Genomic DNA, 25528 nt, shown 5'->3' on the forward strand with positions numbered 1-25528 from the left:
GTCAGCCGTCGATGAGGAAGTGTAATTGAACCTGCTGTGTGTGTGAGAGTGTGTGTGTGTGTAGAGGGAGGAAAGCGTCTCATCGTGGCTCCTGGAGAGAGCGTCGCTCCCCGAATCGCGCGGGCTGGAGACCACATCGCAGGCTACTGGGAATTACCGGGATGTCACGGGGGATAATATCAGTAATCATGCGCCTTATCGGCGCCACCTCAGCGGCAAGGTTTACGGAGAGAAACGAGCAGGAGCAGGAGGAGAAGGAGGAGGAGGAGGAGGAGGAGGAGCGGTAGACAGCCCCGGCAGACAGGTGCGACTCCGCAGCCCGTTTCATTTTTCTGTGCGCGGTCCAGTAAAGTAGTGGCGCCATGGATACCCGCAAGGAAAACAAGGTAAGGAAAGCCATGAAACCCAAAACGACGAAGCGCAAGGAGAAGAAACACAAAACCGGGAGGTTTGGCAGGAAGAGATCGCTGCGATCTTTTGGGAATTTCATGGGGAGGATCCTTAAAACTTTGGGCACTTTGGCGCACTTTGGCGACGCGCAGCCGCCGGACGCGGAGGACGACGACGGCGGCTTCGGGCCAGGCAAGTCCGGGGGGTTCAAAGACGACGGCGCGCCGGTCGCCCGGGAGGGAGCCGCGAAGAAGAGCTCCGTGGCGTCCTCCTCGTACGGCTCGGTGAAAGGCAGGCTGTCGTGGTGCCACGGCGACAAGACCCCCGGGGTGCTGGGGCTGAAGAACCACGGAAACACCTGCTTCATGAACGCCGTGGTCCAGTGCCTCAGCAACACGGACCTGCTCGCCGAGTACCTGGGGCTGGAGCAGTACAAGTCCGAGGGGTGCCACGGGAGGGTGAACGGGGAGGCGAGAGGCGACGAGCCGCAGGCCGCCAGGGGAGAGGTGACCGAGCAGCTGGCGTCGCTGGTTCGAGGTCTGTGGACCCTGGAGTACACCCCGCAGCTGTCCGTGGAGTTCAAGGTGAGGACACGCTGGCTGCTCGTGCTGCTTTTTGTTGAGCAGTGGGCAGTTATTACCTGGTCATACCTCAGAGGGAAAGAGTGTGACGGCCACTTAGCTTAATTTCCCGGCATGCCATTGAGGACATGATTAGAAATGAGAGAGAGAGAGAGAGATAGAGAGAGAGATTGTCTTTCAATGGGAACAACTTTTTATTACTACACAAATACCAGTTGTGTTTTGGTAATTATCTAGTTATTATTATTAGATTTTTTTCAAAGCAAGGTGGATAATAGCAAGGCTATATATCTATTTGAATAAAACATCCATGGGCCCCAGACCCCCAGGGGCCCCCGAGATTCCCCCCCCCCCCCCCCCCCCAGCCAAATAGTGTGTCAATTGATTTCTGGTTATTTTATTAACTGCCCATTTGTCTGCAAACGTCCCCCGCAGCAGCACAATAAAAAGCAATACCACAGGGCCTTGGGGCATTTTAAATCACATTAGTACACAGCTAATTGACACACGGCTGCAAAAGCTGCAGCCAGGTAGTTTATTTTCCAGCGCTGGTGGGTGTCTGGGTCTCTCTGGGCTAAACATAATTAAGCTGCCGTGAGTGGCCTGCTGCTGTGTGGTCTGCTACTCTCTCCTACTGCAATAAAGAGACGTCATTATCGTCAGGTTTTGGTTGCTGCTACGCATTCCTCCCATGGATGATCAGCTACTAAGCCAAGCGGCGCCTCAAACGTGGACGTGGTTCAAAGGCCACGGTCTACCAATGCGTGTGTCCGGTGAAGACGCTCAGGCCCTGCCTGGGCGTGCGTGTCACGTGAAGCAGTGACAATAAAAGCCACTCCGCCTCCCAGTCTCGAGTTTTTATTTTGTATTCTTGTTTGTTGAATGAGTAGTGCAGTTACTGATTACACACAGGGCGCAGCGTCTCCACCCGACTCACCTGCCCTGCACCTCGGGTGGTTGGTCTGCATTCCCAGTGCGGGGGAAGTCGTGCATTCCTCGTCTCATTCCAGCAGAGTTTTTTTTACTCAGCATGTGAAATAATGTCTTGCCGTTGTTGCTGAGAGCCGGTACTGCGAGGGTTCTGTCTCTGTGCTGAGTGGATGACAGTCAAGTGTCAGGCGGGCGTCCTGAGAGGTAACTGCTCTGTTGCATCAACAGACGGCCTGGGGGAAGTTGTAGGGAAGAGTGGTGATGCAATATGTGTTAACGTACGAGTGGGATGTCATTTATAATAGAAAAAAGGTTGACACCTGTTCCTCATCCACAACCACAAATTAGTAAGGAAGTAAGAGAGAGAGAGAGTGCATTTTGTTCCAAAGCTGTGTCAGCGAGGTGGTTATTAACGAAGAAGAAGAAGAAGAAGAAGAAGAAGAAGAAAATGCGGTTTTGATCTGAAAGATCAGAAAGAAGGACTCATGATGTTATCAACTTGAGCCTGAGCCTCTGCAGAACTCTAATATGGTAAAAAGTCAACATGAAAACCATTAAGTAGCACTGTTAAGTGCTACTTAATCTCTTCTGAAGTGGCTCCTCTCGATCAGGACACCTCGGTACCAAATATGTGAAGTGCGCATGGTGATTTAGGTTGGCGTTGATATCACGTTGAACTCTGGGACGAAGACTGGCAGCATGTCGTGCCCGCAATGTGTCAAAATGTGAAAATGGCAATTTCCAGGCCTTGAGAAGTTTTGGAAAAATAAATAAACCCAGAATGTTTCGTAAAAGGGGCAATTGAAAAATGGCGTCACAAATACCTGCATAATTACATATACGTGGTTTAAAAAAGGCTACGTCGATGTTCCGGCAGACCACCTTACGTTACTTTGTAACTTAAAAGGCACGACTTAGGAAAGAGTGCGACCCTGGGCTGTGAAAAAATTGCACTATTGTGGAAAAACCTTTGCCATTTTGAACATTGGAGAAGCAGCGCTAGCTAGTCATGCTAAAGATGCTAAACTCCAGGCTGCTGCTGCTGGACAAGAATCAACTGTCAACCCCCCCCGGGCTTCCCTCTCGTCCGCCATCAAACAAGTGACCTTTTTACAGGTCATAGTCCCCGAGCAGCCGTTGCTTGTCATTTTTTTTCAGTCAAGAGGTACTTCGACGGGGATTTTTATTCTCATTTCTTTCATGTAGACACAGACGTTTCATGAAATGTGCCTCAAAGTCATGGAAATGTTTTGGTAAAAATGTATGAGTCTTTGTGAGTCTCATTCAAGCCCGTCTTGTAGTAAAATGGTGTCTGATATCAGTCCCTGAACTTAATAGAGGTACTCTCTCTCTCTCTCTCTCTCTCTCTCTCTCTCTCTCGTCTATTTGCTCTAATAGAGCGGTGCAGGAATGAGTCCTAAAGCCCGGATAAGAGTCTGCCTGTTCCCTCCTCTCTGGTTTTATCAAAATGCTTTTTTGGTTAGATGTCTGAAATAAGGTCTAATTAGTTAACGCAAGCGTGAGAGATTTTAACACTTTGTTCTACAATATGAAATAAGTCAGTAAATACCCCTTTTGCAAATTTTGAAGATAAAAAAAAAAGTAAAAAGGTGAGTGCTAACGAGTCTACTAAACGTCATCACTCCGACTGGTCCGCCTTCAAGCCTCGTTGTGTGTATATACTCATGTAGCCGTGGTGTAGTTCCTCTGTAGCCCAACCTCTCGATACTCTCTCATCATAGTGGGCTGCAATAAAAGAAAAAATCCATGTCTTCCACTTGTGTTTTCTCGCCTCGCCCCATCGCATCGACACAGTGATTTGTGTCTGTCTGCTCATCCCAGGGTGAAGCAGGAGAGAGGATGTTTACTGTAGCAAGTGCATTCAGCCTGGAAAAAGTAGGATGCACCCCCCTCCCCCTCTCCCCTCCTGCTGAGTCGCCTCCAGTTGTGTGCACTCAGAGGGAGAGAGAAAGAGAAAAGTGGGAGGGAGAGACATCGCTAGGAAACAAAACTACATCTTCCCTCCTGTGATCCTCATAAGACGCCCCCTGGGTTGTAATCGGGGGAAAACGGGGACAGTCAACTTTGACAACTGATGGTTAATGCCAAGTCCCTCCACACCTGAAGAGGGGCACTCGGCTGCAAGTGAGAGTGGAAAAATAAACTTTTTGCAATCGACCACTTTTTCCATCTCCTTTCTGGCTGTAATAATTTATGAGCAGGAGTCATGCGGCTTTCAGTAGAAATCCCAATATCTCTCAACTGTAGAGAGCAGAATGACTTCAGGCCTTTACAGCACGGAGCTAAGTCAACATTTAAATGTTGGGCGCTGCTCTCGAAAAGTTCCACGTGGAGCTGGAAAACAAGTTTCGTTTGACTTTTCTTCGGCCTTTGAAAAGCCAAAGGGCAACGTGCGTCTATTTTAAATTGATGTCAATTTGTTCCCAAAAATTTGCTGTCGCTGCTACATTTGAAATTCAGAGCGTTAATATAGAAGAAAATAACTGTTAGCAATGTAAAGATATGGTGAAGTAAAGATGTCCTGAGGCCCCGATCACACTGCTAGCAACGCGCGTTAGCTCCCCTCTTGCGCCACAAGTATTTCTAGCGGTTTGCATAAAACTCATACTTTACCACTGATTTCCTGGTTTGACGCTGGTAGGTGTGGTAGAGCTAGCAAGCTAGTTAGCTTTTGGGCTGTGAGACAGGTCCGGAGAATGAGGGAAGGAGGAATTAATATCTCATGCCGCGGTAGTTTCATGTCGGCCACAGGTAGCGAGGGAGCGAGGCCGTGACTTATAACGCCGTCCACACCCAGGTTTGCCGCTACGGTAGCGGCCACCTTCCGGTTGCTGTTAGCATCGTCGACCACCTTTCGAAGGCTCAGCCGTGTGAAGGCACTAGATGTGCTCAAAGATTTGTGATGGTCGTGTTTCATAAAGAGGTGCTCATTCCTTACTGGACAGTAAGAATAATGAGCAAAAATGAAAAAGAATATAATTTTCCCCCGATCGTTAAAGGTTGCTCGCCTCCGCAACCCATTCGATTGCTCGAAGCCCTGCATTTTAAGTCGGGCTGATACGAAGTGTGTTGCCAAATGCTGCTCCGCTTGCAGACGACAGCGATCAGCCCACTGGGAGTTCTTGTGTTTAAAGGTCACCGTTTCCAACCCTGCCACCACCGCTTCACTACACATTTTGACATTGATGAAATCTGGAGGGATGGAGTGTCCTTTTATTGGTGCCTCCAAAAGTTGTCTCCATCAATTTAACTCGACGGTGGAGCGAGCTCATTCCTTTTGTTACCGCCTCACACTCCTGACCTTCTTTACAACAAAACGTTGTGTTGTAGGAGCCCGGATGCATCTTTTTGTGAGGCCAGAAGGAGCTCAGCCGGGAAGAGGAAGCCTGGTGTTTCGGTGGTAGTCCTGTTTAGGTTCTGGGTGGTGCAAATTGGGCGTACAAGGGTAGTACAAGTTGGGCGTACCACGAATGGCTCGTTTGACTTCGCCTGGCCTCTCCTGCTCACTCTCGGGGCTGAAAGATGTGAACTTTTCTTTTGCAAAGACTTGCGAAACACAAGCTGGACCAATCTCAAGTTGGACGAGCCTCCAGCCGCCGGGACGAGAGGAAATAAAGAAACTGTGTTGAAAGCGCTATGAGACCGTTCTGCCCCAGGTTTCATTTCCCCTCCCGTGATGTATGTGCCAAGCTTGAGCGACACGCTGTAGGAAACCATAAGGGGTAGAAAAAAAGGAATAAAAATCAATCTTTAGCATTGGGGGATTCCATTCCTGCCATCGCCACATCACACGCGCAACTCTTTTTCCCGCCTCATCTCCGTGATGGAAATGGAGTTTGCGTTCACACGGCTCTTGATGGTGGCAGACGCAGCTTCCCAGACTCCCAGTTGTGAGCACGTGTAAAATATATAAATAAATAATGTCCAGCCTCAAGAAGAGCAGTTTCTCCGTACCGGCAGAGCCCGGGGAGCCTGTGACGCTTCAGGGGCGGTTATTTATTGTCGCATCTCGTTCATTCCTCCTTAATTACTCACTGATCGCCTGTAAATCCCACATGGGTGATACACATAGGAGATATAGGGTCCGGTTCCAAGATGTGGCATTTTGATTTGTCATAAAAAAAATGTAATATTAATTCCTGCTCTGTTGTTCTGGAAGTGAATCCAGCGTGGCCCAGGAAGTAGAGGCCTGATTAGATTTGGAAGGATGGCTTGAGGAGCAGGCGGGGGAAGGACAGGTGCTGCACTGTGTGTGTGTGTGTGTGTGTGTGTGTGTGTGTGTGTGTGTGTGTGTGTGTGTGTGTGTGTGTGTGTGTGTGTTTGTCTTGAGCTCAGCTGGGACTGATTTAGCAGAGGGGAATGGTTATCACATGGCACAGAGGAAAGAAAAAGAGAGACAATAGAAAGAGAGGAAGAAATAAAGTGTGTGTGTGTGTGTGTGTCTGTGTGTGAGAAAGATGAAACGCAGCATAAGGGAGAGAGAGAGAGAGAGAGAGAGAGAGTGGTACGTAAGTGCAGACTATAAGTGATGACTGTCCTGCGTCCAGAGGTGAGCCGGCGACACCGAGCCGCCTGAAAAATGAAATAGCAAATGGAGCAGCCAGTAATGACAGATTCTATCCAGCCTCATTTCAGCCACACCTGTAGGTGTGTGTGTGTGTGTGTGTGTGTGTGTGTGTGTGTGTGTGTGCGTGTGTGTATGTGTGTGGAAATGTGTGCGGTTCCTCTTGTTATGCCTCATCATTATTTGTCAGCATCCTTCTGCGCCCGTCACAGAGAAATCCGTCCAGGCCTGTTTTGCAGGCCGGACCACGATGAGGCCGAGGTGGACGTAAATGTTTTTTTTAGGGAGAGAGTGAGAGAGAGAGAGGAGGGACATTTGCTTGATGTATGTTTGAGGTACGTTCCTGGCCCTGCCAGCACTCAGATCCGTCATTGTTTACAGAGTAGGAAGATGGATGTTCTGTGGAGGGGTGCAATGGTGTGAGTTTAGGGTGGGGATGCCAAAACAGACGTGTTCCAGGTCGTGAAGCAGGGGGATGTTGCCCCTTATCTCCGCTGGGAGGTCGTGACCCCCGCCGCAGAGGCCGCGTGTGGTTGAGCATCTGTCTTTTGTCATTCTCTTATCTTTTTGCTTTCTTTGCTTTGAGAAAAGCTGGTCGGCCTTGATTCTTTTGTTTAGTTTATTTTTTTGCAGGTCAATGCAGGACATGAAATCAAAAGGAGATTATTTTGGGAAGAATTCTATGAAATACAAAATATATTTTTACTTTAACTACTACTACCACTTCTGTTTTGTAGTTTAAGTAAAAACAACAACAAACTGAATCATGGAGCCCAACGTTGTTCCTCTGATCTAATGAAAGAAATGAAACTAAGATCAGGTGTGGGTTGAGAATCGGATCCTTGGTCAAGACTGATCAATAGTTTCTTAAAAAAAAAAAAATCCAAATCCAAAATGTACACACACACACACACACACACACACACACACACACACACACACACACACACACACCACACGCTCAAACAGAGTTAGAAAACAGTAGACGAGGCCGGTGGTGGGGTCTCCTCTTAATGGAGTTGTGACCTCTTGAGGTCATCAGGTGTCTGAGCCCCAACTCACCGTAACCTTGGCAACTGTCTTTGCCTTGGTGCTTTCACCCCTCATATATATATATATATATATATATATATATATATATATATATATATATATATATATATTGTATCTTCTTTTTGTACTTTTTTGCCCGTTTCTCACCACAACAGCGTCGTCCTTGAGAAAAAAAAATACAAGAAAAAAAAAACACTCGCCGGTTCTGTTGAACCTCCGCCAGCGTCTCCTCCCTCACTCCTCTCTCTCTCCATCTGCCCCTCCATCCTCTGTCAGTGCTCCCTCACAGAGATGAAGCTCATTAGCGGGCTGTCTCCGTCAGGTAGAGGGGCCCTCCCTCCCTCCCGTGTTTATATTTAGACGCTGCAGGTGTAATGTGGTGATTTCTTCCCTTAATGAGACTTGGAGCCGTCGGTCTCGCACACGGAGAGGGAGAGCGACGGAGAGAAGTAGCCACCAAGCGAAGTGTTGACACCGCCGTCACTTTAGCGTGTCGATTTCTCCGTCTGACTCATACAGTCACAACTCCCTCCTCATAATTGAATTAGACAGCCAGCCCTTTTTCTCTCTCGTAGCACCTGTCAGGGTGTTGGACGTCCTCTGTGTGAGTCATCGGTCGGCGCGCTGCAGGATGAGGGCGGTCTGATTTGTGTTTACTGATGCCGTTAAGCTGCCCCACAAATAGAAGAAGAAATAGTTCATTATTTGAACAACCACACTGTCTTTAAACGAAAACAAAAAGATGAATTGTTTAACTTGAAAAGAGTTTGAACTCGGACTACGTTTCAGGACTACTAGGTCGGGTTAAATCGGTTAAGAAATGCCAAACATTGGCTGGTTCCAGCTCCTTGACTATGAGGAATTGAGGCTTTTCTGTCATAGTATGAGAGAAAATAAAAATAAATCTTTGGATTTTGGCCTTGTTCAGAAAGAACAAGACATCTGAAGATCGCAACTTAGGCCGTACAAGGATAAAAGGCACCTGTCACTTTTCTTCGATACCAAATAATACATTGATTAACAGATCAAATCATTTTTAGTTACAGCTTTATCTGACCCATGCATCTTCTGCCCTAAAGTCTGATTCATATTTATAAAGGGCGCTCTGTCTCTATGTTTTTTTCTTCTTCCCCCACCACTTATTTTGCCAGAGTGCAGCGACCAAAGAGAATTGTGAATGACTTCATTACTTGATCTTATCATAGCCAAATAATGCCCGGCAGACGTTCTTAAATGAGTCTACATTAAGTGGTGATAAGAGAGAGAGAAAGAGAGAAATGTCCCCAATTTGTTTTCATCTCACTATTACAAACGATGAGTTCTTGTGCTCCATGTGATCTTGGCCTCATCTTGTCGGCGAAAGACGTCAGTATTTAATGACTCATCTTTTCTCCCCCTCCCCCAGAGCATGGTGGCCAAGTACGGCTCTCAGTTTCGGGGTAACTCTCAGCACGACGCCCTGGAGTTCCTCCTCTGGCTCCTGGACAGAGTTCATGAAGATGCCAATCCCAGCCCCAACAACAACAACAACACTAACAGCAGCAGCAGCAAGACCAAAGCCACCGCCAAGGTGAGTCCACACGCCATCGCTCATTAGCCGCGGCCGCCGCAAGGGCGAGCCGCTGTTTATTTATAAATATATAATAAGCCACCTTTAGTTGCCAGCAGCTCCTAACTGCCCTGTGGTACAAAGATGACCTTTGAAGCGCACCCTGTTAGAGTTCTCACGGCTAAATCTCGTCAGGTAGGCGGAGCTTAACTGTTGCCCGCGAACAAAAAGCCTGCTTTTCTTTGTGAGGTTTATGCAGATAAGACTTTCGAAGAGTCAACAAGAAGGTGGGAAGAAACCAAAAGGAAAATGTCTGATATCCTTCCTAGTTGGATCGTCCTTAACAAAGTCTCCAGATTCAGTTTCCCGTCTTTTTCTTCGCTCTCCGAATGATTTCACAGGCAACAACATGTTGTGTGTAACATCCCGTTTTTAATCGGAGCGCTGGTTGTGTAATGTGCTTTTAACACAATGCCGACCTCGCTGTCTGAAGCTGACCAACGGCGGATGACGTCATCGATCCGCTCTGCGTGTTTTTTTTTTGGTTTCAGTCGTGGAAATAGAAGAGTTTTTTTCCAAGGGAGTCTTCTCCCAGCTGCAGTTGAATCTAAACCCATTGGCTCGAGATGATCCTCTGTGCGCAGCGACTCTCATCCTCTGAGATGTCAAAGGAGAACGCGCAGCAATGGCAGACGTCAACACGCCGTCTCTCTCCCTCTCGCTGTCTTTGTTTTTGTCCCCGATGTGTGAAAGATCCACTTCGCGACCTTGCACTTGAAAATGAGGTGGGACGGGACGTGATGCGGCGAGAGGAAATGAAGGGCAGACACATCAGGACTGAGTTGATGACTTCTTTTTTCTTTTATTCCCATCATGACCAGAGTTGCCAAGACTCCAACAGCCAGTAAGATGTGTCTTTGATGCGCACATTTATTGGATTAGACCTAAGTGCACTTTAGAAGAAATGCACATTAATACAACAGCAATAGATTTTAAAATAACTCACTCTGTCTGCCTGACTTTATTTATGTCACGTGTACTCTTTAACTCCTTGCAGATTTGAAAATGGGTCGGTGCATTGTTTCACTGTATATTCACATTTAGCTTAATACATTTTTTGTGTGCATTTATTACTGTCTGCCGATACGTGATCCCAAAAGTCAAAACAATATGGGAAAAAAGAGTGACTTGTTGGACCTTTCTGTTAGTCCGTGGCATGTAATTGAATGTCCAATTTTGCGAGTGTGTTTGTTTGCACATTATGACATTAAACACGTGATGAGAAGAGCTGCTGGGATCATCCCCCGTGTCAAACACCCTGCGATTAATCACATTTGCTCAGTATCGGCCCTTTTTTCTCCCTGTCGTCCTGGAGTTTGGCGGTTCCGCCTCCACGCCCCCTCCCCCGCCCCCCAAAGTCCTTGTCGGTAGATGAGTACTGTTATGAGCCGAGCTGTCGCAGCACTGTCACCCAGCCGGTGCCCGGCTCGCCCTCTCCGACAGCAGCGCTAATGGAGGCCGCCTTTTGTGGTGCGTTAACCAGCTTATGGCCGCCGCTCTCATTAGGCTGCCAGTGAATCGAGGTTTCTACACAAAAGCCGGCTTTCCACCACCGCGAGGCTGAGAAGAAGAAAATCTCTGTTTTTTTTCACACCAGGAAGAAACATTAAACATCTGATAAAAAAAAAAGAAAAAACATGAAATGCTCATCCTCCCTCCCCCCTTCCTGTAAATTGATTTCATTTCTCGTGCTGCCACTGCCTGTGTAATGAGAAAACCCTCGGACCTCGGAGAGTCTTCTCCAAAACACAAACCTTCGAACAAACTGGGGGGTCGGGCTTTAGGGAGGAACTCCAAAATAAACGCTCAGCCACGGAAATCCCTTAAAAAGGAAGTCTCCTCACTACTTTTTGCCAATGTCGACACTCAACGGTGACCACACAACCTCCACAGGACCCTGATGGGCATTGTAGTCCTGCGCCGGGGGCAGAGGGGCTGGCGGTGAGGCGGGTTGGAGGAGAGGGAGGTTGCTTTGTCCGTCACCGGAGCCCGGGCAAACCGCCCCTGAGGACCATACAGGTCACTCTGAGCCGACAGAAAGCCAACAACATTGCCCAGGTCCACTTTCACAGGCATTTAGTGAAAAGCACCTGACTTCAGGGAGGTTCTCATGCATCTTTATATCGTCTTAGCCGAGTTGAAAGTAAAGTAAATGTGCAACAACATTTGTATGTGTTGAGGAACTGTACTATGATGTGTATTTTTTCTTCCTCCGCTGCCGCTCGTTCCCTCTCTAAACATATCACTTAATCAGTTTGTTCAGTGGCCTGACTGAAGTTTACTTAAACAACCGCACGCATGTCAAATAGTCTGCTAACAACTGACGTCAGCTCCTCGGCAGCTCTTCACGCTGGAGTAACTACGTTTGCATCCTTACACCTATTACATGCCTCTTCGTCACGGTTTCTGACAGCCTCCTGATGACTTGCTCTTTTTTCTTCTATTCCTGTCATGATTTATCCCTCGTGGGGTGTGGGGAAATTCTCAAGCAACAAGCGTTAAGGAGAATCCTCTTAAAATAAGTACAGCTCGGCGGTTGGTGTTCCACGATTTCACTTTTTGATTGTCGGGAAAACAAACGTCTACAGCGGGACGTAAAGGTTCCCACAGAGCAAATATGAGCTGGGAACCGTTTCCTTTAGATGTGTTGGTGACACGTTGCTCTGCCAACCGTTTGAACTGGATGGACATTTATGGATATTTATATTGTGTGTGTGTGTGTGTGTGTGTGTGTGTGTGTGTGTGTGTGTGTGTTAGTGTTAGCTAGACTCAAAGAGGCAGCAATCAGTTAATCAATCAATCATGTTTTATTAATATGGCACCTTTCAAACAAATCAAATGCAATTCAAAGTGCTTTACAAAAGATGAAAAAAGGGGAGAAAGTGATGAGACTAATGCAAAAAAACTAGTTAAGTCCAGAAAAGGGGTTAAAAGGATACAACAAATATATTTATATATATACAAAACGGAAAAGAAAGACAGTAAAGAAAGGAAAGATGAGCGAAATACAATAATAAATCAAAGATAAAAAAACACACAGAAGGCTCTGTGTAACGTTCTTTGCAAAGAAGAAGTTGTTTGTGCAGCACACCTGCTGTGCGAGCAGTGTGACCAGTCCGGCAGCTTCGCCCGAGCGGCATTACGTAACGCGAGGCCGTGAACACACACAAAGGCAGCCGAGTAATGTTAATCCTCCTTCCAGCGGGACCTCGCTGAACTCGCTTCTCTCGCCTGGCTGGCACCGGCGGCGACGACACATTCCTCGCCGGCTGACAGAGGCGACCGAACCCCCGGTGAAACCCCCGGCTTCGCGCAACAACGGCCTCTCAAAGCGCCGTGACAATCGTAGTTCATCATCTCCGTTGGCTCACGGCAAAAGAAAAGGCAGCTTTTGTCTTCCAGCAAAAAAAAAACAGCAACAAAAAAAGCGAGGGAGGCGTAGCTTCAGTAGAAGTGAGAGAGGCCTGCCGCTGCCTTTGAGCCAATAGATCACATGATGTTAAAGGTCAGGATCGCACTGTAAACCGCTGCATTATGTTCTTCCCTTAGGCCTCAGCAGCTCTCAAAATATGAATAAGAGCGGTTAAACTATCCTGATATGTACGATGAGAAAAAACAACCACCACCAACAAACTCCAGATTGGTGTTATAGGAGCTTCGCATACATTTCCCAGTGTTCACCGAGTGAGCGCACTGAGGCGAGCTACGTTTCCCTTTTGCCTCAGGCCCTGCTCCGCGAGTTGGATATAGAGCGAGTACATTTAAAAAAAAACGTGCCCATATCGCCCCATGGACAGTAGGACGCGAGGTTTTGCCGATGCAACACCAGTGCCAAATCATTACGTATGCATTATTCCATTTTTAAATGTCGATAGCGGTCGGCTTTTCAGCCCCAGGAGGGTCGACCGTGAAGCTAGGGAGAGAGAGAGAAAATATTAATATATATATATATATATCCTTGGAGCCAACTGCATAGACTAGACTTTGAAACCGGGCTAGACTTTTTAAATGACGGCCTCCAATGTCACCGCCGATGATGGGTCTCTGATCTGGTGCCTCCCGTTTCTGTGTCAATCATCAAGCGCCCCTGATGTCACATCCACACGCCGTATTCTATGATCCAGACAGAGCCACGGCCCCTTTCTATGTGAGGGGCGAGAGGGAGATCAACATATAAGACAAGAGCAACTGATTGAAATATGAGGGAGAGCTGCTCTCTGTTGGCTTCCAGTGATAATTCACGTTTTCTTTGAACATAAAAAATAAAACAAAGATATGCAGCCGACCAGTGTAACTTCCTCCAGTCCGCCAGTCCTGCTCACAAACACAAAGCTACAAAAGTGGTGGTCAGCTACGTTGTCGCTGAGTTGCCGGTGAAGAGTTGCTCAAACTCTTGTTAGCGGATTGATGTAAAGTTCTTTTTAATTAGTTTTTCGCTTCACACAATTGGTTTGGGCCAAATCCACTTTTTCCATTTTCTAGCATGCACGTTTGTTGCTTGTTTCACTGGCTTCCATTGGAAATGCATTGCATCCCCTTGATGTTGTGTTTTTATGTCTAAACAAGACACAGTGAACTGCAGAATGACAGTAACACACTTTTGATAAATAATTAAATAACTCAAGAAAGTATAGTTGTGTATGTTTGGTTTGTTTAACTCAGAATTACAAATTCATAGTTTCGTATGTTTTAGTGAGACTAAATCAATGAAAAGCTGTTGCGCCCACATTAGCTTAGCTCTGATGCTAATGGCACAGTGTGTTCATTCAGCAGGTGTATTTGCGCTGACTCAGCTCCCTTCTCCCCTCCCCCTCTCCATCTCACACGGGTGACATCAAAGCAGCGTGCCCCTCCCCCCCCCAGCCACCGGTCGGCCAACGGCCCGATTTTAACCGCGAGTGACATTTCTCAGATGCCACGCATTCCTCCTGACAGAGCGGGAGAGCGTGGGGTCTCTTGAATGAGAACATTGTTTTGTTTGAGACTTTCGTTTTGATGCGTTGCTCAAAAAAAGGGTTACAGTTGCCCTTTCACGCTCGTTCCGTCACACAGAGGTAAGATGTGCGGCGTCGACATTCTTCAGGAGTGATTGTGAGATCTGTTTTCTATCAGTGTGAAAACAGCCTGGACCGAAGGGCCGGGGTCAGCTAATCCCCCCGCTGCCCATCCTTACCTCTCGAATGCGATTTACGCACGCAGGGACGAGGGAGAATCAAACTTTTTGGAAATATTCCCTCAACATATATTTCTGCCCTATCTTTCCTCTCGCCACATCTTGATCCATAATTCAGCCCGTTTTTTTTAAGCCTTTTACTTTCTTGACGCAATGTCTGGATCTATCCTGCCAGTGAGGGTTGAATGACTGAGTAGGGCCTGTCTGTCACCCACTCTCCTGCAACTCTACTCAACGTCTGCAGAAATTGCATTTGGATTCTTCGGGTGGTGGTGAGCGCCGCTGCGCGTATTGAGATGAAGCGAGAGTTGCCCTTCTGTAAATGGCGTTGCCCAGATGTGTGTCCCTTCTGAATGGAAGGTGGAAATCGGCGCCGTTTAACCTCCATTTAAGTCTCCAAAATATCCCCAGCCTCATTGTCTCATTTCTTTCAGAAAATTTCATAAAAGAAAGACACGGGGAGGGAAGGGAGTAACTGAGAGTAAGAGGGAGAGGGCGAAGAAGGAAGAAAGGCCAGAGGACATTATGATGTTCATCTTTGAGAGTAGTTATGCTGGAGAGGCTGCTTGGAGATGAGAAGACGGATACTGCAGAGAGAAGAGAAGCCGAGTATTTGAGTCGGTTGAAGTACTGTTCTGTGTGTGTGTGTGTGTGTGTGTGTGTGTGTGTGTGTGTGTGTGTGTGTGTGTGTGTGTGTGTGTGTGTGTTTGAACAGCAATGTCTCAAACGGGTGTTTTGTCCCGAGGCATCGGGGAACCACACATGTAACCTGCCAATTTCTGCTTCTCCTCTCTTACGGCAGAGACCTCGACGCATTTGTTCAATTTTTGTAAATCTTAAAAAGTGTTGTAGCGGATGTAAGCCTGGAAGCACGCCATTCAGAATCGATTTCAGCCCAGTCCTACAACGAAAATAAAAAAGAAGTGTATTAAATATTAATGAACTATCAGAAAGAGCACTCCACTTGTGAGAGGGAACGAAATGGATGCACCGGTGACGCAGAGTCCTTTCGGGGCAACGCCTACGTTGCCCACAATGCAACTCGCAGGCCGACATTTAGGTCAGAGGTCAGGATGGTTGTGGCTACACAAGGATGCCGTCTTGTGTGACAGTTCATGTTCATGTGTTCATACATTCAAACAGATTTTTTCCTCTCCGCAATCCTAAAATGCACCCGGCCGTGGAGCAGCCCTAAGATGCCGTGCTGAGGGAGGGTTTGAATTATTAAATAAATGCCATATCAGAGGGTGAAACAGTCGCTCACGCAAAGGAGATCCATAAGCGGCCGCATCATTGATTGAGCGCGCGAGAGATGGCAGTGGGGCGGGTGACACCCCACTGACCCCACCCCACCACCAACACCACTTCCTGTCCTCTTCTCTGCACTTCCTTCACGTCCTCTTGGTTCTCTCTCTCTCTCTCTCTCTCTCTCTCTCTCTCTCTCTCGTGTGGGACGGCGGACGGAAGAGTTTTCTGGGGGAGCTTTTTAAAACCCTCTCTTGCATGTTTGACAAGAGCAGACAGTGATGGCCTCGCCTGCTCTCTCCTTCTTCCATCTCAGCTTCCCATTTTTACAAAGCACTGATCCTCTTTTAGGTCAGAGAGTGTGTGTGTGTGTGTGTGTGTTCTTTCAGCTTGTTTTCCCGTAGACACACACACACACACACACACACACACACACAACCGTGCAGTTGACTAAAGTACAGTAACTCTAGGTGGGCACTGCCACCAGCAACAAGCTTGCAGGTGGACATTCACCGCGAACGGCTTTTAATGGATCGTACTACGTGAATGAAATATTCTTTTGGAAACATTTAATTAAATACATTAATGTTTCAAAGGATGTCCTTCATCTGAAAGATAAACATCTGAAAGATAAACTTCTGTCTATGCCGAGGGAGAGAGAGAGACGGAGAGAGGAAGCGAGGAGTTGGTAGAGAGGTTCCTCTAATGAAGACGAGGGGTGACTTGAGGACTGGACGGGACGTTAGTGGAAATTGGACTATAAATGCTGCAGGATTCGGCCTTTTCAAATGTTGAATTTAAAGACCTTCACATTCCATAATTTCATATATTTTTCTTTTGTTTGGACCCTATTCAAAGAGGTGAAAGTAAATTCTCTGAGTTTAAAGGCCTGAAAGAAAAAAAGAATATCACTGTCACCCTTTCAAACGAAAACTCAGTAATAGTTGTCGGACTACAATGGAGCTCCCTGTGTGTCGGAAGTGGTTTGAAGACTGCAGTTTTGAAGACTTGCTTTGGGACGTTTTTGTTTTTGTTCTTGCTTGTCTCCATCTGGGCTTTACGCAACCGGAAGTGGCACGAGAGGGCGGAGCTTAAGTACATCCGACAAGACATTTGCAAGCGACCAGAAGGATACAGTCACCGTTCATGAACTGAGAACCCACCGTGAAAGGGTTGAAGTTGAAAGACACGGACAACGCCTGTGGTAGGGACCTGTCAATCACGAGGTAGCCCCGCACCATAAACTCATGTTCTCATAGACTTCTATACAATCTGACTTCTTTTATCAACCTCATGATGGACCTCAGAAAGAATGCAGGTTTAAGACACTTCCACATTGGCTTCACTGTACACATACAATGCTTACTTACAATTCATAGTTGGTTTGGGTTTCTTCATTGGATTTGTTGACAATAACAAAAATATAGACTATTTCCTGTTTTGTTGAAGCACCATTTCAACACTGGAAGTAATTTGAAACTGGATCAGATATGTATAATTACACACTGTAACTATATGTTTACAATAACAATACACTTCCCAGTATCAGAAGGTCATACATTAGGATATTCGGCGCGTCTGGTTTTTGTATATTAAAAGGCGTACACTGTGATGTGTGAAATTGTAATTGTCCCCGTTTTTGAGCCCCACAGTAAGTTATTTTATGAACTGCAGCCCACGTCCAACTCATTTCTTCTAATCCCTGCAGGCTGTCGGATTTACGCAGCCGGTTTCCTGATAAGAAGGTCTGAAGGAAACGCTGTAAAAGTCTGTGGATTCAGGTGCGATACCTCACGTGTGGTTTTTCTGCGGTAATTAATGTGAGGATTAAGATCAGTGGTTGGCCGTTAGTCGCTCACACTGTCACCTTGGGGAAGTCTAAAACAACCAAACACCTTTTGTCCCTCTCATTGTCGTCTTTCCTCTGTGTGATCAGTGTTTAGCGGAGAGAACCGGTTCCTGCTGGGAACTGAAATGCTTGTTGTTGCTCTCATTCAAGTAAACCAAGTCTTTCTCCTGCAGGTTCATTGTCCACCACACTAACCCTTTGTTTCTTTTTTGTTTTTTTACAAGCTTTTCCTCCTTATATGGTCGTGTCTTCCTGAAGCCGGCGCCTGTAGAACGTGGCATAGCAGTCTGACCTGTTCCTGTCACCCGTTCAGCTATTCGTCATCTTGTCCTCAGAGGCCTCAGCTGCAGAGGGAAATATTTATATGGCACTCAAGTCATTTCATTTCCCATTTACTCTTTAGAAAATGTTCTTTACAGGTGAAAGAAATTAATTAGTGTCGGATTAATCAGCTTGTTATTTCTGTGCGACACTTTCGATTGTGGTCGACTCTGCGTAGGCTGTTTTGTGTGTGTGTGTGTGTGTGTGTGTGTGTGTGTGTGTGTGTGTGTGTGTTCTCCCTTTGCACTTTGGCTTAAGTGTTAATGTGCCAGTGTGGCAGATTTTGCAGAAGGATAAAGGATTTAAAAAAACAGACGTGGACCTTGAGGCTCAAAATAGAGGCCCTTTAAACAGTAAAGCAGCATTGTTAGTTACTCAGATCTCTCCATGTGGTCCACTGTGAGTGTGGTAATTTACAAAAACAAAAACAAAGAAAAAAACACCTCAGAGGGACCAACTAAGGCTTTAATAGTGTCTTTGTGAGGGACCTTAAATACAATCTTTTCATTCATTGTTTTCCTGGTCATTTTTTATCTTAAAGCTTGGAGCAAAAAGCCAAACATTATCCTCGTTAGTTTGTCATGTAATGCATGTGGAGCACATGTCAATGCACTAAGCATCTCTTTAATGTGAAATTGCATTTAGAAAACATATCAATCAATCACATCGTTCAGCAACAACCAGTACACAACACAGACTCCCACTGCAGCTTCCAGTGGCTTGAGTTGAAATGTGTCTCGAGCTCAAGCAAAGCCAGACCTGGTTCCCTCCGGGGGAAGTGTGGGGACTTTCAGCGGAGCGAGAGTTTACGAGGATATTAACCAGCCTTACAAGTGCTCACGTTTCGGTTTTCAAGTTCTCGGCTCGTCTTTTTGGAAAAGAGATCTCTCCCAGAATGCCATGCGCGGATCAGCAATGCTCCGGTCGGCTCAAAGCTCAGCTCCTCTCAGAGCGAAAGGGCAGACGCCCTCACAAGACCGTCCCTCTGTGGAGACCAATTAATTATCGCCCCCTTTATCTGGATGGAGATGAAGATGGAGTGGGTACACGCAGTGCTCCTCAGGTCGGGATCGGCCTAAGGTTAGAGGGAAGTCACGATGAAGTTTTTTGGTCCGCACAACCGAGTGACACGAATCAACACGAGAGAACAAAGAGGGGGATTTCACAAGAAGGTCACATGCCGGACTGCGACGGTCACATGATCGAGTGGCAAGTTACACAAAAATTCAGAGGCCTTAAAATGCCTGGTGGTTTCAAACCGCTATCTCCCGGACTGCCTCGTCACCGCGTTAGCCTGCTTTGAATAGGCCGCATTAGCGGCGGCCGTCCGGAGCTGAAAGAATCCGGTTAAGTCAGCCGCTTTACTGCACGGACAGCGCTTCTTTCAATGCTCCTCTTCTCTGGATAGAGCGTTCCCGTCACTATCTCCTCCCACTTTTATCCCCCTGCCCACCCGCTGTTGTGAGGTTTTGAACCGAGACACAGAGAGACAAAGTCCTGCCTGACGGGTGGATCTGTTTCAGTAGTGTGTTTCTTTTTGTATCGCTCTTTCTGAATCACTACACTGGAGTTTTCTCTTCACACTGCGCTAGATGTGACGAGCCATGATGACCTCACTCTCACTTAACCGAACACTATTGTCACCAGTATTACAGAGAACGACGGCGTTAATGGGGAGACGAGCATGGATGGAGACTTTTTAGTCTTGTCGAGTAATCAAGACATATTTTTCCGAACATCCCTTCTGTCACACTGTGCGTGACCTTTGACTCCTCTTGTCTCTGCCTTGAACACCCTTTCCTCCCCTCAATTATCGGCCCTTTGTGTAGTCGCTTTGTCGCTCTCTCTTCCGTCGCCTCGTCTCGTTGACCTCACGCGACCTCTGCCATGCCGCCTTTTTCTACGCCGTTCGCTTGAGAGGAGAATCAGAGTCTTTTAGCACAGCTTGATTCGCTATTAGATGCTGTTTAATTAGAAAAACCTCTAGTCTTCCCACAGTGTTGACAAACTCTCAGGTGTGACACACACACACACACACATGCTCGCTTCCATTAAAACTTGCCCTGTGCTGATATGTGAGTGTCATTCAAATGGTGGAAAGGCGCTCTCTGAAAGACACAAGCGGATCTGGGTGTCTCCTGAAGCAGCCGGCAGCTATGTCAACATTGGCTCGACTAATTCGCACGCTCAGTGGGAGACGTCATCTCCTCCTGCAGGAGGCCGAAAACATCAAGCTGATAGCAGCAGCTTCAGTGTGGGCTGCTTCAACGCACTCAAATAGACACACACACACACAAAGAAAAACACGCTTAATAAGACAGTAACCGCTACACACAACTTATCAACACTGAATACGTTCATAAAAGTTTGTGAAGGTGACCAGAGAAGGTGAAGCATTTCAGAGCTGGAGGGAGAATGTTGCTCGTAGTTTAGCTTAGCCTTCTGCTAACTTCTTTAGCCTTCACGGCCGCTGCTCCGCGAGAGTAGAGAGATGTTGCTAAAAGGCTAATCTATTAGAGAGATAAATGCTTTCATGCAACACCGGTGACAGAAATATGGCTAGTTAGCTAGCTTCCCTGCTAATTCCACCATGTTTTCATGCTACACTGGTTTCAGAAAATGAGCCCAACAGTGGGGATCTGCCGCCAGGTCTAATGGTTCCTTGCCTCAATCCTGCTCGCTAGAAAACCACTTTGCTGGGAGGAGTGCTGGCAGCTCTGGAGATAGACATGCTAGCTAGCTAACTAGGGGTCTGCTAACTAGGGGTCTGCTGATATGATCGCTTTGGTTAATGTTTCTCAAATACCACTGCATTTCAAAAGTCTTGTGAGTCTACAAGAGGACATAATAATGTGATCAGCTTCTTAACATGGGCAACTCACTCCCAAATCCAAAAGGAGAATGCTAAAACAACCGTTTGTGATCATAAAGTAAACCGTCTATGGAGCATCTCCAGACTTTTTCCCGATGACATCACAAGTTTGAGACTTTCTTCGTTTCAGAGAGTAGCTCATGTTCACAAATATTGAGGCCATGGAGATACCACATATAGGGATTCTTAATTTAGGTGGTGTTCAACTTTAGAACCAATTAGCTGTGGTTATGAAACGCGGTTTATGGTTTAATCTAATATAGGGCATGATATTAATGAAGCCAAGTTGCTTCGGAACAGACATAGAAATGACGCAACAGGTGCCATAAGCCGAGATGTTTGATTCCCACCCCCATTTCAAGTTTCTGTCGCGCTCAGCTGTCGCAGTCACATCACCTCAGTGAACGTCCTCGCTCTTGCTTTGGTGACCACGAGCTGAAAGATCATTTAATCAGAAGTCTCTTTCTGAGGGAAAATCTGCACTTTTATGAGCCTGCTTGAATGCACAGGAAGTGAAACAGAAAGGCGCGTCTTCCCCTGTGAGTTAATATATTATAGTGTGTGTGTGTGTGTGTGTGTGTGTGTGTGTGTGTGTGTGTGTGAGCGCACAGGGATGACTCAGAGCGGTGGCTGGCAGCACAGGTGAACGTGTTAAGCCCCTTGAGCCAGCCGGTTGATTAGAAATGTGGTTTGAGGCGATAACTGAATCAGCGTCCCTCCTCAGTCGGACGCCATTTATTATTATAGAAATTATTTATTTTCTCTCAATAAAAAGAGGTGTTTTTCCTCCCTAACGGCAGCTTTTGTTTCGCTCAGCACACGGTCACAGTAGAATTATAACATAAAAAAAACACATTTCCTTATTTTAATTTTACAGACGTGTGTTTGGGTCCCTCTGTTCAGGTATGGAACATTTTCCAGCTGATGTGAAATGTGTCGGTGTTAAAGGGGCAGTGTGTAGGATTTGGAGGCATCTAGTGGTGAGCTGGCAGATTGCAACCAACTGAAACTTCTCTCGCTGCTAAGCAAGTATGAGAACTACAGTGGGCCTTCACGAAGAACGTGTTTGTCCCGATCAAGAGCCAGTGTCTGGTTTGTCCGTTCTGGAATACTGTAGCAACATGGCGGTGCAGCTCGATACCTAGAAACAAAGGGCCCTTTTTAAGGGGACAAAAAACAGACCATTCTTATTTTCATGTGATCATACACAAAAGAAAACACACATATTAATATTACATTTCTTCTCTGCCATGAGAGCCTTATAAATGCTACACTCTGTTCCTTTACGTGTTAAAATATTAATTTGCTTGACACCAAGAGTGAAAAGCACACTGAAGCTGCCGCTGCTTAAACGTAGGCATGCAGGACTGTAGGGGGAAAACTAAAAGTGAAAGCAGACAGTAAATTATAATCCAGTCTGTCTCTTCAGTTATCAAACTCTGTCCTGCTTCAGACGCCGAGGGTGGTTGTGAAATGTTTGTAGTTCACATCAAAACAAGTAGAAGTACACAAGCTTTGTCTCGATCCTCAAACGGGTGTCTCTGGAAATGAAGAAGTAGCAAAATGACACATAAGACGAGCACTTTAGTCAATATTTAATCTTTACCTACATCCTAATTTTCATTTTGCGGCTTGCTTTGGGGCAATTTTGTTGAAAAGATAAATGTACTTTTTTTTTTTGCTTGACTGGGCCTTTGTATTGGTTTACAGCAGCTTATTCTACGAAGAGTACATAGATTATAAAAACATCTATGTCATCATGTATATACTTTGATTACTTTGATTACTATAGGGTTCAAATGATACAATACATGAAGGAAGCAGAATGCATGAAACAGTTGCAGAATGTGAACTATTATCTTATTGAGCACTTTATCTTATACTTGATTTAAATATCATTGCAAAATTCCTCGTTTGTGTAAACATTCCTGGCAATAAACGGTTTCTGATTCTGACTATTATCTTATCTTATTTTGCAAACTGCAAAATAGAATCAACTTAAAAAATGTCTTCATCCCCCCTCTCTTTATTTCTGTTCCTGAGTGTAGCGACGGATCCTCCCCCAGCTGTTAACAGACTGTTATGCTTAATAGCTAAAGACGTATTTGCCACCACAGCAAAAAACGACTCCATGATCACCCATAAACATGAAAAGCTGCCCTCGCTTTCCGTGTTTTACTATCGCTTAGAGTGTCTTACAGCATTATCGTGCGTCTGTTTATGTCGGAGAAATGGAAGGAAATATAGGAGTTTATTTATTTGTGATATTTAGCATATCAATATTTGTGGTCACGCTCTCCGTCTCAAACGTAGCTCAACCATGGTCATGTGATGTGATACTTCAAACCCCCTAGGAATACATATTACTAGGACCACTCCAGAATACTGCAGAAGAATATTCTGATTTGAAATATAATTAGATACGTGGTGTGTGTGTGTGTGTGTATGTGTGTGTGTGTTAACCAGATGGTTTGAGCAAGGAAAACCCCTGTGTACAGTCATTTTGATATTTGATAATAAATAATAAATAACCCATTGTAATCGTTCCCAGCCGTTCTGCTCCATGACAGCGGGAGCTACAAATGTTTCGCGGGCACCTTTCAAGCCTTCAGTGGTTGCCGTTTCAAGTAAAATCAAATAAATAATCATTTTGTTTACTGATTGATAATTAAATCAGTGTGTCAGCGGCCTGGTTGTAACGTTTTGCAGCTATAAATACTCGGCCACCAAGCCTTTCCCATTGTTACCGTGAAACTATACACACACAGACTTTAAACCAGACTCCCGCTAGAGGAGCGCCTCGGTGCCGTCTCACATGAATGGGTGCGCGCCACGGGGAATCAGCGGGGGCTTTTGATTGCAGCGTATGTTTTCATGTCGGGATTGCAGCGTGAGGATCTCTGGAGGGGCCTCTGCCAGAGGCACTGGGCCGGAGAGATTCACAGAAGGCTGCACAGGAGAAATGTTTCACCGATCACACAGAATTGAGTCCCCAAAAAGCAGAGGAGGGTGCAGAAGAAGCCGTCTCAGGTCACACAACCATGCCGTGATGGGGGGGGGCTCCTTTGCAACCGCTCGCCATGGCTTGGTCCTTAATCTTGTCTCATGCGGTGCCCTGATGGGATAAAGATAGCACGCTTCAACTGTGTGTTGACAAACATTTTATTTTTATTTTTTTGCATCATTCCGTGACTGAATGATTTTTGACACTTGCCGTGACGTGAAAGTGTCTTTGCCAAGAATGTTGCATGTTGTGTGATGTCGTCCTGCTGTAGGTACAGACAGACAGGCAGGATGAGGAGAAGAAGACAGCAGCACATGGAAGTCGCAGGTGGGGGAGAGATAGGTACGATGCAGCTTGCAGCTGCTGCAGCATCCCTAAGACAGCCAGAGGAGCAATCACATCTTTGTTTTTAGCTTAGTTGTGTGCATATAGTGCTGACCACACACACACACACACACCACCAGGTGAGTTCCAGCTGTGGATTGAGGCTGACTAATCTCCAGCAACAAGGACATTAGCACGTTTAGAGTTGGTCGCTGCCGCTTTGTGAGGAGAAACGCCGCGCCAGGTTTCAGACATGGTATATTATCGTGTGAACAATAACAACACGGCCGGTACGCAGAGGAGCCGCCACGTCCCCGTCATTAATTTGGCTGCGTGTCCTTGAAGTTTTTTTTCCACCCCGCCGTGTCCTACGAGAGCGTGCCGAAAGCGCAACAATCTCGCTGACGCACAATACCCATGAGTCCTCGCCCCGCTCTGTTGGAAAATAATAAAGCAGGAGCTGAGGCTGGGCCAGTCGATGAAGTCTGAAACTAGTGCTCCAACACTTTCTGTTATTTTGTCCCAAAGATGTTCAAAGGAAATCACTGGAAGCGGTCAGAGTTTCGATGCGAGAAATAGACCAGAGCAGACTCTGGAGACCAACTGCTCTGAAGATATATCATACATGGTTCCTCTGTCCGAGGCCAATGCTCAAACTTTATTTTTTTGTTATGTTTAAAAAACAATATTTATAACGGTGTCTTCGGTAGTGCCAAACTTTCCCGCTCAGGCATGTTCGGGCATGTTTTCCTGACTCCATGGGTTTCCAAAGGGTTTTAAAAAACAAAAAAACAAAAAAAACACAAATTACTTTATAGTATTATGTCATAAATTGCTTCCAACAGGTCATATGTTAAATCACTGAGATCACACTACATTAACGCTGCTTCTGATAGATGTGTGCTCATGACATTGAATATCCATCCCTAAAAGCTCCCACGGCGGCGCGATGCCGAGCTTCGCTGACGGCCGGTGTGTCCGTTTCGACCTCATTATCGGGGCAAACAGAAAGGGAGAACAAAGTCGGAGGACACGCTGTTCTTTTCCCATGTGACCCTTAGCTCTGTTTCTTTTTTTACACCTGTGAAAGCATCGGCGTAATAATAGAAAGAGGCTCAGTGTGCCAAAGTCACTCTCAACAAATAATTCACTCCTTTTTGCTCAAAGGTGCGCGTGTCTGAATCTAAACCCCGTTGCCGCGAGACCTCCAGGCTTTTGGCTCGGACACTCTGATTAGATCAGCTCTTTGTGCTGTAATCGACCAACTCCTGGCAAACAAAATAGAAAAACAGGCTCTCAGCGCAAAAGCATGAGCAGAATGGAACCGCAGAGCGAAAAAAACCTTTTATTTTTAGCCCCAGAATATTTCTTCCAGGCTTTTCCTTAGTTGTCACTTTTTATGCCTACTCATTGCTCTGCTCCAATTTTCTGAAAGAAGCTTGTCCACAGTTTATCACTCCAGCCATTAAGAGAACAAGGCAAATACAGGCGTTTCAGTTGGAGCCCGCTGAGCTCTGGAAGTAAAAGTAAATGTGAAGAAATCAATTACACCGCCCGGGGAGGAAGGGGGTGTAGATGCTGCCGGTAATGTT

The 25528-nt window shown here is 46.3% G+C and overlaps 1 protein-coding gene across 1 annotated transcript in view; it reads left to right on the forward strand.

Moving 5' to 3' along the window:
- Positions 1–362: 362 nt before the first annotated feature.
- usp43a (ubiquitin specific peptidase 43a) overlaps positions 363–25528 on the forward strand; it is a gene marked incomplete at both ends in the record, with an annotated part of 89774 nt that continues 64608 nt past the window's right edge. The window contains 2 exons of the mRNA XM_079220232.1: positions 363–974; positions 8945–9109. Coding sequence (XP_079076358.1) covers positions 363–974; positions 8945–9109 — 777 coding nt within the window. The remainder of the gene's footprint in view (positions 975–8944; positions 9110–25528) is intronic.

Source organism: Taurulus bubalis, assembly GCF_910589615.1.
Source record: "Taurulus bubalis genome assembly, chromosome: 6".
NCBI lineage: Eukaryota > Metazoa > Chordata > Actinopteri > Perciformes > Cottidae > Taurulus > Taurulus bubalis.